Source organism: Oncorhynchus clarkii, chromosome 23 (assembly GCF_045791955.1).
Source record: "Oncorhynchus clarkii lewisi isolate Uvic-CL-2024 chromosome 23, UVic_Ocla_1.0, whole genome shotgun sequence".
NCBI lineage: Eukaryota > Metazoa > Chordata > Actinopteri > Salmoniformes > Salmonidae > Oncorhynchus > Oncorhynchus clarkii.
The window spans coordinates 14,523,306-14,541,118 of NC_092169.1; the positions used below are offsets into that span (position 1 = coordinate 14,523,306).

Sequence of the window (17,813 nt, forward strand, 5' to 3'; positions counted from 1 at the left end):
GAAGGTTTTTGAACTTATGTTTATTAAATTATGACAAATATTAATTGTATTCCACCAATGAGGCCACTAGATGGCGATTTGGTCAATTGACTGCAAGAAGGGCTAGATGTACTCGGAGGGCTAATATCAATAACATGCATGTCAATCTTTTGGCTCAAAGTAGAGGAGAGATTGACTGTATCACTACTTGTCTTTGTGAGAGGTATTGATGTGTTGAAAGCACTGAACTGTCTGTACGAACTGGAAACACACTCAGACACCCACATTCTTATAAAAAAGGGTACCAAAAGGGTTCTTAGGCTGTCCCCATATGAGAACCCTTTTTGGTTGCAGGTAGAACCCTTTTGGGTCACAGTCCCCAAGTCCAGAACAGACTCTGAGAAATGCACAGTACTACATAGAGCCATGACTACATGTAACTCTCTTCCACATCAAGTAACTCTCAAGCGAGCAGTAAAATAAGAAAAAAACAGACAAAACAACACCTCACAGCACAATGCGGACACACACACAAAGCCTTGGCAGCAGCTAATGGGGATCCTAATAAATACTAAAATGATAGGTTCAGCATTTAGAATAAGCCGCATTTATATCTGCAGCCATAAGTGGTAATATATCTCTAGGAGCTGATCTGTCGTTAGTATTTTGGGATGATTATAATGCTAAGGTACGATTTGAATGGAGAAAGCTGATCCGAGAGCAGCTCTGCTTTTCTTTCGATCCTATCAGTATCGTTAGATGTTCTAACATTGCACTTAACGAACGTTCTCTCTACGTGCTTGTTTGGGAAACACTCTTAAAAAGTTGACTCGTGAATAACGATGCATCTGGTAAGATCATCGAAATGCTTAAGTTACATCGCAACTGGGAAACAAGGCCCTGTTTGATTCCCTATTCTTATGAAAGTTACTTACCTGTAGTCTGGTTCTCATGAGAGGAGTTATTCAAGGTTATTATAGTTGCAGTCAGAAACAACACCATTGTGACTGTGGAGATAAAACAGAACATGAGTGAATACATAATGCTGTAAAAAAAATAAAAACATCCACTAACTAAATTCCACTAGAGGGAGCCCACGATACAAACAAATTCTGGCCTGACGATGTCAGTGTTGTCAGTGTAAATAAGAGGATGATGCCCTCTGTCTGTCTGATTCTGTAACTCCTTATAGCCTATCAGTTTCCTGTCCTGTCCGAGCATATCCACATAGCAGCATGGTGCATCTCCTCTGACCTCATATCCCTAAAATACACATATCAATGTCCAAACAGGCAGCATTATCTCATAGACAACAGAAACCAGATCCCCTGTAGTCCTAGACAGACTGGAGCAAAGCTAAACATAAGCTCAAGAGATGTACATCTCACATAGCAATGAGTAGCGCTTGGATAGGAGGGAGTGAGAAACAGTGAAAACCGAATGAGAAATATCCTTTTCTAGGAACAATCACTTTGAAGGAAGAGGAATCTCCTGTTACCATTGAGTCACTCTATGAAGCCTGAAGGCACTACAAGGATACATAGGCTGTATTAAACCAGAGTACAGTTATTGTTAAGAGTTTTATCCATGTGTAGACTTCAGAGCACCACTTTATTCTCTGTTTTAGTCAAAGCTGTATGGCATATATATATATAATCATTAATACTGCCATTGTTAATAATTTTCTCTCTCTCTCTCTCTCTCTCTCTCTCTCTCTCTCTCTCTCTCTCTCTCTCTCTCTCTCTCTCTCTCTCTCTCTCTCTCTCTCTCTCTCTCTCTCTCTCTCTCTCTCTCTCTCTCTCTCTCTAATTATATTTGCTTTATTGGCATGACGTAACAGTGTACATATTGCCAAAGATTACTTTGGAGAATTACAATATTAACATAATTAATAATAATAATCAATGTTGTCAAAGGGACAACAGTAACAACAATAACCAAGGGTCAAAATAACCATACATTAAACAATAACAATAAGCATAGAGGACATGTTCAGGTTGGTTGGTCTGTCAGACACTGTCCCTCATTTTATTATGACAGGCAGAAATGTAGTGCGCTGCCAACCCACAGCTTTCTGCATCCTCCCCCAACAGTGTCTAACCATCTCAATAGCAAGGCTGTGATCACTGAGCCTGTACTTTGTCAAGGTTTTTATGGTCAAATAGTTTGCCACGGTGTACTGTCGATTTAGGGCTGCTGGATTTAGCTTTGTGCTTGTGTTTCCCAATAAGTACTGTAGTTTTGTTTTGACTGTGTTATACTTTGTTTTGATCTGATGGATTGGATGTTCTGGTCCTGAGGCTTCAGTGTGTTAGTAGAACAGGTTTGTCAACTCAGCCCCAGGACCAGCTGGATGTGGGGACTATTTTCTTTGCTCAGCTCTTGGCATTGCAGGGCTTGGTAATGACATCAAATAAAACTTTATTTGCCACATGCGCCGAATATAACAAGTTTAGACTTTACCGTGAAACGCTTACTTACAAGCCCTTAACCAACAGTGCAGTTCAAGAAGGAGAAAATATTTACCAAGTAGACTAAAATAAAAAGTGATAATAAACAGTATGACTATGCATAGGTAACAAACAAACAGCGAGTAGCAGCAGTGTACAAGGGAGGGTCAATGTAAATTGTCCGGTATGAGAGGGGGTCACTGTATTTTAGATGTTTCCAAAACTTAATTGCTCTTTGTTGAGCTTTTATTATTAGTGGATTTTGGCCTAATTCTGCCCTGCATGCATTGTTTGTAGTTTTCCTCTGGACATGTAAGAGAATCTTACAGAACTGCATGCAGGTTTTCAATAGGGTGTTTGTCACATTGGGTGAAATATTGTTTTGCAAGTGGACCCCACACCTCGCTGCCATGAAGTGCAATTAGTTCAATGACACATTCAATTAGTTTTAGCCAAATATTCATAGGTATTTCAATTCGAATTAGATTTTTAATGGTGTAGAATTCCCTGCATGCTTTCTCTCAGTTCATTCACCTCTCTCTCTCTCTCTCGCTCTATCTATCTACAGTACCAGTCAAAAGTTTGGACACACCTACTCATTCCATTTGTATTATTTTCTACATTGTAGAATAATAGTGAAGGAATCAAAACTATGAAATGGAATCATGTAGTAACGAAGAAAGTATAAAAAATATATTTTATATTTGAGATTCTTCAAAGTAGCCACGCTTTGCCTTGATGACAACTTTGCACACTCTTGGCATTCTCTCAACCAGCTTCATGAGGTAGTCACCTGGAATGCATTTCAAAACTTCTTAATTAATGTGTGGAATGTCTTTCCTTCTTAATGCATTTGAGCCAATCAGTTGTGTTGTGACAAGGTAGGGGTGGTATACAGAAGATAGCCCTATTTGGTAAAAGACCAAGTCCATATTATGGCCACAACAGCTCAAATAAACAAAGAGAAACAACAATCCATCATTACTTTAAGACATGAAGGGCAGTCAATGTGGAACATCTCAATAATTCTTCAAGTTTCTTCAAGTGCAGTCGTAAAAACCATCAAGCGCTATAATGAAACTGGCTCTTTTGAGGACTGCCACAGGAAAGGAAGACCCAGAGTTACCTCTGCTGCAGAGGATAAGTTCGTTAGAGTTAACAGCCTCAGTAATTGCAGCCCAAATCTCCTTATATGGCTGTGAATGCGACAGGAATAAGCTTAGACCTTCTGCCGTTTCCCCAAGATGTCGGCAGCATTGTGACGTATTTGTAGGCATATCATTGGAAGATTGACCATAAGAGACTACATTTTCCAAGTGTCCGCCTGGTGTCCTGTGTCGAAATTGGTGCGCAACGCCAGGTGCAAGTATTTTTCCATTTGATAGAGAGGAGAAACCAGGCTTCCACGAACGATATATCATCGAAGAGATATGTGAAAAACACCTTGAGGATTGATTCTAAACAACGTTTGCCATGTTTTCAGTCGATATTATGGAGTTAATTTGGAAAAAAGTTCGCGTTTTGAGGACTGAATTTTCAGGGTTTTTTGGTAGCCAAATGTGCTGTACAAAACGGAGCTATTTCTAATACACAAATAATATTTTTGGAAAAACTGAGCATTTGCTATCTAACTGAGAGTCTCCTCATTGAAAACATCCGAAGTTCTTCAAAGGTAAATTATTATATTTGAAGGCTTTTCTTGTTTTTGTTGAAATGTTGCCTGCTGGATGCTAACGCTAATGCTAACGCTAAATGCTACGCTAGCTAGCTACTCTTACACAAATGATTGTTTTCCTATGGTTGAGAAGCATATTTTGAAAATCTGAGATCAAATCAAAATCAAATCAAATCAAATTTTATTTGTCACATACACATGGTTAGCAGATGTTAATGCGAGTGTAGCGAAATGCTTGTGCTTCTAGTTCCGACAATGCAGTAATAACCAACAAGTAATCTAACTAACAATTCCAAAACTACTGTCTTGTACACAGTGTAAGGGGATAAAGAATATGTACATAAGGATATATGAATGAGTGATGGTACAGAGCAGCATAGGCAAGATACAGTAGATGGTATCGAGTACAGTATATACATATGAGATGAGTATGTAAACAAAGTGGCATAGTTAAAGTGGCTAGTGATACATGTATTACATAAGGATACAGTCGATGATATAGAGTACAGTATATACGTATGCATATGAGATGAATAATGTAGGGTAAGTAACATTATATAAGGTAGCATTGTTTAAAGTGGCTAGTGATATATTTACATCATTTCCCATCAATTCCCATTATTAAAGTGGCTGGAGTTGAGTCAGTGTCAGTGTGTTGGCAGCAGCCACTCAATGTTAGTGGTGGCTGTTTAACAGTCTGATGGCCTTGAGATAGAAGCTGTTTTTCAGTCTCTCGGTCCCAGCTTTGATGCACCTGTACTGACCTCGCCTTCTGGATGATAGCGGGGTGAACAGGCAGTGGCTCGGGTGGTTGATGCCCTTGATGATCTTTATGGCCTTCCTGTGACATCGGGTGGTGTAGGTGTCCTGGAGGGCAGGTAGTTTGCCCCCGGTGATGCGTTGTGCAGACCTCACTACCCTCTGGAGAGCCTTACGGTTGAGGGCGGAGCAGTTGCCGTACCAGGCGGTGATACAGCCCGCCAGGATGCTCTCGATTGTGCATCTGTAGAAGTTTGTGAGTGCTTTTGGTGACAAGCCAAATTTCTTCAGCCTCCTGAGGTTGAAGAGGCGCTGCTGCGCCTTCTTCACAATGCTGTCTGTGTGAGTGGACCAATTCAGTTTGTCTGTGATGTGTATGCCGAGGAACTTAAAACTTGCTACCCTCTCCACTACTATTCCATCGATGTGGATAGGGGGGTGTTCCCTCTGCTGTTTCCTGAAGTCCACAATCATCTCCTTAGTTTTGTTGACGTTGAGTGTGAGGTTATTTTCCTGACACCACACTCCGAGGGCCCTCACCTCCTCCCTGTAGGCCGTCTCGTCGTTGTTGGTAATCAAGCCTACCACTGTTGTGTGTTGATGATTGAGTTGGAGGCGTGCGTGGCCACGAAGTAGTGGGTGAACAGGGAGTACAGGAGAGGGCTCAGAACGCACCCTTGTGGGGCCCCAGTGTTGAGGATCAGCGGGGAGGAGATGTTGTTGCCTACCCTCACCACCTGGGGGCGGCCCGTCAGGAAGTCCAGTACCCAGTTGCACAGGGCGGGGTCGAGACCCAGGGTCTCGAGCTTGATGACGAGCTTGGAGGGTACTATGGTGTTGAATGCCGAGCTGTAGGTTGAATGCCGAGCTGTAGATTTTTTTTCAGTAGTTCTTCTCGACTGTATGTAATGAAACCTAAGATGACCTGGGGTACTAATGTAAGAAATAACACGTAAAAAAACAAAAAACTGCATAGTTTCCTAGGAACGCGAAGCGAGGCGGCCATCTTTGTCGGCGCCGGAAGTGACAGTGTTGTTTACAAAAGGCTAAGCTTGAGAGATGGCATATTTATTTCATTTCATTTGCGATTTTCATGAATAGTTAACGTTGCGTTATGGTAATGAGCTTGAGTCTGTATTCACAATCCCGGATCCGGGATGGGGAGATCAGAGAGGTTTTAAACTAATAACAAACAAACAATTATACTTTTTCATGTCTTTATTGAACACACTGTGTAAACATTCACAGTGCAGGTTGGGAAAAACCCCTGAATTTAATAACAGGTTGACCCTCCTTTGGTAGCAATAACCAAACGTTTTCTGTAGTTGCGGATCAGACCTTCACAATGGTCAGGAGGAATTTGACCATTCTTCTTTACAAAACTGTTTCAGTTCCACAATATTCTTGGGATGTCTGATGTGAACCTCTCTCTTGAGGTCATGCCACAGCATCTCAATCGGGTTGAGGTCAGGACTGACTGGGCCACTCCAGAAGGCATATTTTCTTCTGTTCAAGCCATTCTGTTGTTGATTTACTTCTGTCTTTTGGATTGTTGTCCTGTAGCATCACATAACTTCTGTAGTGCTTCAATTGGCAGACAGATAGCCTTACATTCTCCTGCAAAATGTCTTGATAAACTTGGGAATACATTTTTCCATCGATGATAGCAAGCTGTCCCAGCCCTGAGGCAGCAAAGCAGCCCCAAACCATGATGCTCTCTTCACCATAGTTTACAGTTGAGATGAGGTTTTGATTTTGGTGTGCTGTGCCTTTTTTTCTCCACACACAGTGTTGTGTGTTCCTTACAAACAACACAACTTTAGTTTCATTTGTCCTAAGAATATTTTGCCAGTAGCGCTGTGGAACATCCAGGTGCTATTTTGCGAACTTCAGACGTGCAGCAATGTTTTTTTGGACAGCCATGGCTTCTTCCATGATGTCCTCCCATATACGCCATTCTTGTTTAGTGTTTTACGGATTGTAGACTCGTCAACAGAGATGCTAGCATCTTCCAGAAATTTCTGTAAGTCTTTAGCTGACACACTAGGATTCTTCTTAAACTCATTGAGCCTTCTGTGTTGTTCTCTTGCAGACATCTTTGCAGGACGGCCACTCCTAGGGAGATTAGCAACAGTGCTGAAATGTCTCAATTTATAGACAATTTGTCTTACCATGGACTGACATTTAGAGATACTTTTGTAACCCTTCCCAGCTTTATGCAAGGCAACAATTCTTAATCTTAGGTCTTCTCTTTTGTTCGAGGCATGATTCATCAGGCAATGCTTCTTGTGAATAGCAAACTCAACATTTTTGAGTGTTTTTTTATGGGGCAGGGCAGCTCTAACCAACATATCCAAACTCGTCTCATTGTTTTGACATCAGGTTAGTTGACTCCTGACTCCAATTAGCTTTAGGGAAGTCATTAGCCTAGGGGTTCAAATACTTTTTCCAACCTACAGTGTGAATGTTTAAATTATGTATTCAGAAAAGACAAGAAAAATACAATAATTTGTGTGTTATTAGTTTTAGTTAATTTATTGTTGTGAAATTTTAGGTTAAATTTATGCAGAAACCTGGTAATTCCAAAGGGTTCACATACTTTTTCTTGCGACTGTAAATGCATCACAGAGTAAGAGACACATCTAAACATCAACTGTTCAGAGGAGACACTGTGAATCTGGCCTTCATGGTCAAAGTGCTGCAAAGAAACCACTACAAAAGGACACTAATAATAAGAAGAGATTTACTTGGGCCAAGAAACACGAGCAATGGACATTAGACCAGTGGAAACCTGTCCTTTTGATTTTTGGTTCCAATCGCCGTCTGTTTGTGAGACGCAGAGGAGGTGAACGGATTATTTATATATGTGTGGTTCCCACAGTGAAGCATGGAGGAGGAGGTGTGATAGTGTGGGGGTGCTTTGCTGGTGACACTGTATGTGATTTGTTTAGAATTCAAGGGACACTTAACCGCAGAGTGGAAAATCAGGAAATCAGGAAAATCAGCCAACAAGTACTCAAAAAAAATGTTTTATTTAAAATATTATTTGAGCAGAAATGTCTTCTCGAACATGTGAACTTTCATGTGCCTTAATAACAAACTTGTATGCCATCTGTTAAATTATGAGCCTTGTTGGTTAAGCCACAGAAAAAGTAAGCAACCTTCCCACTAGCCATGATTGGCTGAGATAATGAGTGGGCTGGACATGCCGAGACAGGAGTTTGTATTGGTCTGCTATTTTGAAGGGGTCTGTCTATTTGAGCTGGTCAGTCTGTAAACCTGTCGAACGCTGCTTTAAAAAAAATGTATTGTGTAGCTGCATAAGTGTTGCTCTCCATTTTCTGGAGGAACACATTTTGAAATCAGTGGAATTAGAGTATGATAGCTAAAGAGATGGAGAAAACACCTGTCTCTGGATTACATATTTAAACTAAGGGCAACCGTGGTATAGCATTCCTGACAGGGAGACGCGTCCATGATGCATGTTGATGTATGCAGATAAGATAATCTAGCGTTAGCTAGCTACATTTTCATATATTACACATTTCTAATTTTGAAAGAAAGTGATCTCATTTCAAGCTAAATTGTACTGTTAGCTAGCTAGCTAACGTTAGCTGGCTGGCACCCTAGTTGACATTATTATTTGTTTCCCAGAGCCGTTTGCTTTTCTAGTTTGAGCCTAATGTTAGCTAGCTAACATTGGACCTGGTTGGTTAGCTCCCAGCACTGTGGCATTGTTGCCACTTTGTTCATTGTTGTTTAACTAGCTAACGTTAGCTGGCTGGCTTGTTAGCTAACGTTACGTGACGTGTGTGATCTTAAACGTTGTTTACATGGCTAGGTTCATTGTTTACCTAGCTAGCTAGCTAGCTATATGTCTTAAGCTGAAGTGTACTGTTAGCTAGCTAGCTAACGTTAGCTGGCTACCTAGCAGATGTTATTATTTGTTTCCCAGAGCAGTTTGCTTTTTCTAGTTAGAGTCTAATGTTAAACAGTATTGACACTTTGTTCATTGTTGTTTAACAGGCTGGCTGGCTCGTTAGCTAACGTTACGTGACATGTGTACAACACCCATTGAATATGACCTATGTCAGTAAACATCTGCAAAAAAGCGTAATGAAATTGTTGCCAGCAGAGCTGATTTGACTGTTTTTATGTTATCCGGAGATAAACAAATCATAGGCCAGAGCATCAAGTGTGCGCTGAGAGCGAAACGAGATGGGTGGGGCTAAAGCTTAAGAGGGTGTAAATGATGCTGAATGGGTGTAGACAAAGAACTGCTCTTCACTAGATATCAAAACATTCAAAGGCGATTTTCTCAAAAGTGAGTTTACATGTTGATCAACTTTCAAAGCAGAATTACTTTCGCATTGTTCCTCAAATGCAGTGTATGATATACCATTTCGTAGCTATGAGTCTCTACTTTTACCCAATGTAAAAAGCACCATTTCACATTTTGCTACATAAGACTGAATCCAGGTGATGAGTAACATATGTGGGAACTCCTTCAAGACTGTTGGAAAAGCATTCCAAGTGAAGCTGGTTGCCAAGAGTGTGCAAAGCTGTCATCAAGGTAAAGGGCAGCTACTTTGAAGAATCTAAAATATAAGATATATTTTGATTTGTTGAACACTTTTTTGGTTACTACATGATTCCATATGTGTTATTTCATAGTTTTGATGGCTTTACTATTATTATTCTACAATTTAGAAAATAGTAAAAATAAAGAAAAACCCTTGAATGAGCAGATGTGTCCAAACTTTTGAATGGCATGTCACAAACATCTGTACACAATTCCCAGAAGCTGAAAATGTCCCAGTTCTTCCATGACCTGCATACTCGTCAGATATGTCACTCATTGAGCATGTTTGGGAGGCTCTAGATCGACTTGTACGACAGCGTGTCCAGTTCCAGCCAATATCCAGCAACTTCGCACAGCCATTGAAGAGGAGTGGGACAACATTCCACAGCACAATCAACAACCTGATCAACTCTATGCAAAGGAGATGTGTCACGCTGCATGAGGGAAATGGTGGTCACACCAGATACTGACTGGTTTTCTGATCCACGCCCCTATTTTTGTCACACGTATCTGTGACCAACAGATGCATATCATTATTCCCAGTCTTGTGAAATCCATAGATTAGGCCTTAATGAATTTATGTCAATTGACTGATTTCCTTATATGAACTGTAATTCAGTTAAATCTTAGAAATTGTTGCATGTTGCATTTCTATTTTTGTTTAATATAAATATTATAAAGTGCCTAAATAAATTAATGGTAAGAAATATGCAGGAAGTGGAGAATCTGACGACAGCTTCATCTCAAAAAGGAACAGCTGTGCTTAACCTCAACTCTCACACGCAAACATGAGCAAGCACGACAGATCCTGAGAAAAGTGTTTGCCACTAAAAATAACATGCTCATATATTTATTGTATCTTTTCCTTTTAGAAGACTTGGAACCTTTACATTTCTCTGTATTATTAATTCAAGTAGGGATATGCAGTTACATGTACTGTATGTATTACAACTGTACAAGAGCTTTCAGATTTGAGAGGTTTTCCCTTTCTGTTCATATGGCAACTGCTTGGCCTCTGGCCACAAGGTGCTATAGAGGGTAGTGCGTACGGCCCAGGACATCACAGGGGCCAAGCTTCCTGCCATCCAGGACCTCTATACCAGGCGGTGTCAGAGGAAGGCCCTAAAAATTGCCAAAGACTCCAGCCACCCTAGTCATAGACTTCTCTCTGCTACCGCATGGCAAGTCTAGGTCCAAAAGGCTTCTTAACAGCTTCTACCCCCAAGCGATGAAACTGCTGAACAGCTAATCAAATGACTACCAAGACTATTTGCATTGACCCCCCCCCCCCCCCCCCACTTACACACACACACTTTTTTACACTGCTGCTACTCGCTGTTTATTATCTATCTATGCATAGTCACTTCACCCCTACCTATATGTACATATTACCTCAATTACCTCAACTAACCTGTACCCCCGCACATTTTCTCGGTAACGGGACTCCCTGTATATAACCTCGTTATTGTGATTTTATTGTTACTCTTCTTTTCTTTTTATTTTTCTTAAGTACATTTAGTTCTTAACTCTTGTTTTTCTTAAAACTACATTGTTGGTTAAGGTCTTGTAAGTAAGCATTTCACAGTGAGGTTTGCACCAGTTGTATTCGGCGCATGTGACAAATAAAGTGTGTTTCGATTTGATTACAACCAATGTACAATAACATTCATATTTCACTCACATTTCATCTTATTTGTTCTGGATCAAAAAAATGCAAGGCCAACAGTAGCCTTCATTCACTTGATCCACCACTAAGCTGTGCAGAAATTGCTAATGTAAATACTATGGTCATGGATAATGTACCAGTCAAAAGTTTTAGAACACTTACTCATTCAAGGGTTTTTCTTTATTTTTACCATTTTCTACATTGTAGAATAATAGTGAAGACATCACAACTATGAAATAACACATATGGAATCATGTAATAACTAAAAAGTGTTAAATCAAAATATATTTTATATTTCTCATTCTTCAATGTAGCCACTCTTGAAGGAGTTCCCGCATTTGCTGAGCATTTGGTGGCTGCTTTTCCTTTACTGTGCCATCCATCTCATCCCAAACCATCTCAATTGGGTTGAGGTCAGATGATTGTGGAGGCCAGATCATCTGATGCAGCACTCCATCACTCTCCTACTTGGTAAAATGGCCCTTACACAGCCTGGAGGTGTGTTTTCCCACTAAGCGCAAACCAGATGGGATGGCGTTTCGCTGCAGAATGCTGTGGTAGCCATGCTGGTTAAGTGTGCCTTGAATTCTAAATAAATAATTGACAGTGTCACCAGCAAAGCACCTCCACACCATCACACCTCCTCCTCCATGCTTCATGATTGGAACCACACATGCGGAGATCATCCATTCACCTACTTTGCGTCTCACAAAGACACAGTGGTTGGAACCAAAAGTCTCAAATTTGGACACATCAGACCAAAGGACAGATTTCCACCGGTCTAATGTCCATTGCTTGTGTTTCTTTGTCCCAGCAAGTATCTTCTTCTTATTGTGTCCTTTAGTAGTGGTTTCTGTGCAGCAATTCGACCAAGAAGGCCTGATTCACGCGGTATCCTCTGAACAGTTGATGTTGAGATGTGTCTGTTACTTGAACTCCGTGAAGCATATATGTTGGCTGCAATTTCTGAGGCTGGTAACTCTACTGAACATATCCTCTACAGCAGAGGTAACTCTGGGTCTTCCTTTCCTGTGGCAGTCCTCATGAGAGCCAGTTTCATCATAGCACACGATGGTTTTTACGACTGCACTTGAAGAAACTTTCAAAGTTCTTGAAATGTTCCGGATTGACTGACATTCATGTCTTAAAGTAATGATGGACTGTCTTTTCTCTTTGCTTATTTGAGCTGTTCTTGCCATAATATGGACTTGGTCTTTTAACAAATAGGGCTATCTTCTGAATACCACCCTTACCTTGTCACAACACGATTGGCTCAAACACATTAAGAAGGAAAGAAATTCCACAAATGAACTTTTAACAAGGCACAGCTGTTAATTGAAATGTATTCCAGGTGAATACCTCAGGAAGCTGGAAGCTGGTTGAGAGAATGCCAAGAGTGTGCAAAGCTGTCATCAAGGCAAAGGGTGGCTACTTTGAAGAATATACAATATAAAATATATTTTGATTTGTTTAACACTTTTTGATTCCATATGTGTTATTTCATAGTTGATGTCTTCACTTTTATTATTCTACAGTTTAGAAAATAGTAAAAATAAAGAAAAACCCTTGAATGAGCAGGTGCATCCAAACTTTTGACTGGTACTGTATGTGTGTCAAATGAAGTGAAAGTAACAGTTTAAATGTGATGAATCCCCTCTGATCTAGTTTGACCATCAGCAACACTGATAGGTGGGTAAATATTAATTCCAGCCATAACCCTGAGTGGAAAATCCTAATGTTCATTGTTACTTTACTTCAGTAAGCCCTGAAAGCTATTTTATGTCTGCGCACACACACACACACACACACACACACAACTGAATGACGCTTTCATCCGATGAAGAGTATGCATTTGAATTCCTAATTCCTACTTACCAAAATATCCACTCTGACATGTGGATAAAGAAAAACGTTACGGTATATAACCTGACAAGAACCCAGATGAACCCAGCAAAAGGGCACACAGTAATGAATGGATAAAAAAATGTATGGTTTATACATTATTAAAACCTATCTCACGGGTTCCAATGTCAGAGGACAATGTATACTGTATCCGCGAGCATTGAAATATGTTTTGTGTATGTTCTTGACCAATGGACATGGTGCAAACATACATGGACTGCAAAATTGTATCCAAGCATAAAAAAGGCATCGGAAATACAGCAATCCATTACAGACCTTGAAATCTTTCCTTGTCTCCAATTTCAAAGAGATTTCATCAGATTGGCTAGACTAGTGGCTCCCGGGTGGCGCAGAGGTCTAAGACACTGCATCTCAGTGGAAGAGGCGTCACTGCAGTACCTGGTTTTAATCCAGGCTGCATCACATCCGGCCGTGATTGGGAGACCTATAGGGCAGTGCACAATTGGCCCGGGCTAGGCAGTCATTGTAAATAAGAATTTGTTCATTCCTGACATGCCTAGTGAAATAAAAACATTTCCAATAATGTATCCTTTGTCTTATGAAACAAAGATAAAACATTCATCTTCATGTGGCAACCCAATCCACATCCATTTAACTTCAGATTTCTCCATGAATCAATAAAACCTAAAAGCATATTTTTTTTACAAGAAAAAAGAAAGACAGTGGAAAGCAACACCCAAACACATTCAGCAGCATGGTTGTCTGGCTGGAGCAGTCAGTGGAAGTGCAAAACAAACATGTCAGAAGAGCGTGTGAACAGAGGAGGAGAGGATGCGAAGAGATGAGAGGCTGTAATAGATACATGTCTGGGCCCTGGGTAAAGCATTAGCAGCCATAATGGGAAACTTCCCTATCAGACAAACAGCAACAGTACTAGAGGGAAGGATGGCTTCACTGGTAAGAAGCAGGCCATGCTACAGACAAATATCACAATCACCACTATATGCTTTATGGCATCAATTGTCAAAGGAATGGCTAGTTTACACAGACTGATGTTTCCTTTGTTGTGGGATGATGGAAGGTTGAATATTTGAATATAGTTCAAAAGCATGATACTGTATTGAGCCTCTGTTATGGGATTTGCTTTCAGCCAACATGCACTAAGTTTAACCATACACACAAGTCGTCACAGTAGCATATGCACTGACATTGAAGCTGTACCATAATCTTGTTTTTGTAATCTCCTATATCACTGTGTCGGAAGAATGGTCAATGGTCAACAAAGTAAGTTCAAGAATTGATTTGAAATCCTAATTGAAAACAAGGGGCCCTTTGCATTAATATATGGCATTTAGATTGATTCCCTAAATTGATTGAGTTTAAATGAAATTGACTCAGGGTTTACTCACAGTTCCAAGCAGAGCTGACAGGATTCAGGAGTTGTTCCAATAGTCCATAGCAACCTGAAAGTCTGATTCTCTTCCTGACTGGGCCCTTGGGGTTCTGTACCCATAACACAGTCCACATTCACATAGTCTCAGAGGAACAGGGTCTGGTGGGACTGGACGAGGAAGTATTGGTTGTGATCAGGACACACTTTGTTCCTGTAGCTAAGGTCCAGTGGGCTGGGTTTCAGGGGACTTCCAAGTTTCAAGTCATTAAACGGTTTAAAAGTCGTCTCGAGCTCAGTGATCTCCATAAACACATACCACCTGAAGAAAGAGAAGACAAGAGAAAAGGTTGGACCATGGTTGCTGCTATTAAAGTGGCTATAGAAAACCTTATTGCCTCCTTACCATGGTGACACCCCCAGATATAGTACATTCAAAATAGCTTTAAAAAGACCAGGGAATTCAATGAATACAGTCATGACCTGGACTCCACTGGACTCCACTGTTTGCTTGTTAGTCAAAATACATGTTTCTCTTGCTCATTGTTTGGGCCTGACTCAGAGGAAAAGTCTTCATAAAAGAGATGAACAAACTAATAAAGCTACTTCCTGTGTACACCAGGAGTGGGTGTCTGATTGAGTGAACTGTACCGTAGGGAGAGATTGTACTATGCGTGTGGGTTAGAGGAGGGAGGGTCGAGGATAGAGAGAGGAAAAGAGAGAAAAAGAAAGAGAAGGGGTGTAGTGTTCACAGTCACGAGTGAGTGTGTGTGTGCGCATGTGTGTGTTATTCTGTTCCTTTGTCTGCACTGAGACAAACCCCTTTGTTCTAGCCCACACAGTGTGGCAAAGCAAAATATGAAAATTTCAAGAGCTATTAAATCGCTAAGCATGCAATCTAATCCCACCCACGGCAGAATTTCAGAACAGAGTGAGGAATAGACAATCAGTTATTCTATCTCTCAACAATAGAAACATTGAATACTTAAAATGTTTTACATGACAGCCAAGCCAAACACATATACAATGCTGTTTTTATTATGGCATCTACACGAAACACACCCAGGTCTGTACATATTTGGAATTGACAGTATTTCATTCCAATGTGCTCTAAACGACTAAGTATTGCTACACATTGTTGCATTTTGGAATCTGAGCGCCCAAAACAAAGCATTGACTGTGGAGTTACTCTATGGCTCTAGCATTGTACGAAGGAAAAAGCATGGCTCTGAGTGCCTACTCACTCCCTCTCACTCTCCCAGCCCCAGAGTTCCTCTACCCACAAGTGGAAACACAAAGCCAGATTGTTAGCACCCGGCCACTGAGACAGAGCAGAGGTGAGTCCGTGAGCTTAGCTGGAGAACCCGTCTCATACAGAGCTGTGATGGGAAAATGGGGCCTCTAGGAAAAATTGTGCAATGTCAGTTCTCTACTGATTCAAAATAATGGACGAGAACCTGGGACAGATAAGGAGCATCTATTGGGTTACATGATAATGATCACATTCTAAAACTGCTGACACAGATTATACAAACAGTTACTTATCCCTGTTGATAGTTCATGACTTTCACTGTTCATTGGCTTACTTTAGCGATGCACGATATATGGGTCAGCATATCGGAAACGGACGATATTAACTAAAATTACAACATCGGCATCGGTGTCTAGTTTAAAGCCGATGTGCAAAACCGATGTCAAAGCTGACGTGCATACCTACAGTTGAAATCGGAAGTTAACATACACCTTAGCCAAATACATTTAAACTCAGTTTCACAATTCCTGCCATTTAATCAAAGTAAAAATGACCTGTCTTAGGTCAATTAGGATCACCACTTTATTTTAAGAATGTGCAATGTCAGAATAATAGTAGAGAGAATGATTTATTTCACCTTTTATTTCTTTCATCACATTCCCAGTGGGTCAGAAGTTTACATACACTCAATTAGTACTTGGTAGCATTGCCTTTAAATTGTTTATCTTAGGTCAAACGTTTTGGGTAGCCTTCCACAAGCTTCCCACAATAAGTTGGGTGAATTTTGGCCCATTCCTCCTGACAGAGCTGGTGTAACTGAGTCAGCTTTGTAGGCCTCCTTGTTCGCACACGCTTTTTCAGTTCCACCCACATATTTTCTAGAGGATTGAGGTCAGGGCTTTGTGATGTCCATGTCCAATACCTTGACTTTGTTGTCCTTAAGCCATTTTGCAAAACTTTGGAAGTATGCTTGGGGTCATTGTCCCAAATGGGAAGACCCATTTGCAACCAAGCATTAACTTTCTGACTGATGTCTTGAGATCTTGCTTCAATATATCTACATAATTTTCCTCCTTCATGATGCCATCTATTTTGTGAAGCGCACCAGTCCCTCCTGCAGCAAGCACCCCCACAACATGATGCTGCCACTACCGTGCTTCACGGATGGGATGGTGTTCTTCGGCTTGCAATCCTCCCCCTTTTTCCTCCAAACATAATGATGGTCATTATGGCCAAACAGTTCTATTTTTGTTTCATCAGACCAGAGGACATTTCTCCAAAAAGTATGCTCTTTGTGCCCATGTGTAGTTGCAAACCGTAGTCTGGCTTTTTTTTTGCCGTTTTGGAGCTATTGCTTCTTCCTTGCTGAGCAGCGTTTCAAGTTATGTCGATATAGTCACTAGTCATTGAACGTTAGGACTTTCGACTAGAAAAGCCAGAATACAGCATGAGCTGATTGTGGCAACTTGGTATGAACTTTGACGATTATTCACAAAATAAGAATTGATACCTCCTAGACGTTGAGCTATCAGCTGCAGCTGAAAACGTACGTGGCCTAGGAAAGGACAGACAATCTCCTAATAAAGACAAGGTACTTTAACGTATCCACTCTATAACACTATGATCAGAAAGATTCTTCAGAAAGATTCTTCACAGGACAATGGCGATCTCTGCTGGGTAACCAGTCTTCCATCTTCGACCCATCTATCGAAGCACAGCTCAGTGTAAATATATCTTGCATTTTCGTTTTCTGAATGGGTGGATATTAGAAGGCATAATATTCTGTATTTACGGTAGCATAGCTTCTCAAGGTCCGATAGAGACCCAATCCCTTTGGTCTTCCCAATATTTCATTCAAACCCAACCCCATTCCTTTGTGTAACCAGCCGTCATATCGGGTTAGCACTAGGGGCTTTTCATGAAGTGTAATGTAGGGTATGTAAACATATAAAAGTGGCATTGTTTAAAGTGGCTAGTGATACATGTATTACATAAAGATGGCAAGATGCAGTAGATGGTATAGAGTACAGTATATACATTTGAGATGAGTAATGTAGGGTATGTATACATTATATTAAGTGGCATTGTTTAAGTGGCTAGAGATACAATTTTGACATCAATTTTTCCATTATTAAAGTGGCGGGACTTGAGTCAGTATGTTGGCAGCAGCCACTCAATGTTAGTGGTGGCTGTTTTA

General features: G+C 40.6%; 1 protein-coding gene across 2 annotated transcripts in view; it reads right to left on the reverse strand.

Annotated features, from left to right (window-relative positions):
• LOC139381509 (receptor-type tyrosine-protein phosphatase epsilon-like) overlaps window positions 1-17,813 on the reverse strand; it is a 72,944-nt gene that overhangs the window by 37,481 nt on the left and 17,650 nt on the right. The window contains exons 2-3 of one of the 2 annotated variants that reach the window (XM_071125114.1): window positions 14,384-14,686; window positions 915-986 (exon numbers count right to left, since the gene is read on the reverse strand). In XM_071125114.1, coding sequence (XP_070981215.1) covers window positions 915-986; window positions 14,384-14,501 — 190 coding nt within the window. In that variant the 5' untranslated portion in view covers window positions 14,502-14,686. The remainder of the gene's footprint in view (window positions 1-914; window positions 987-14,383; window positions 14,687-17,813) is intronic. The other variant, XM_071125115.1, reaches the window with a different exon arrangement.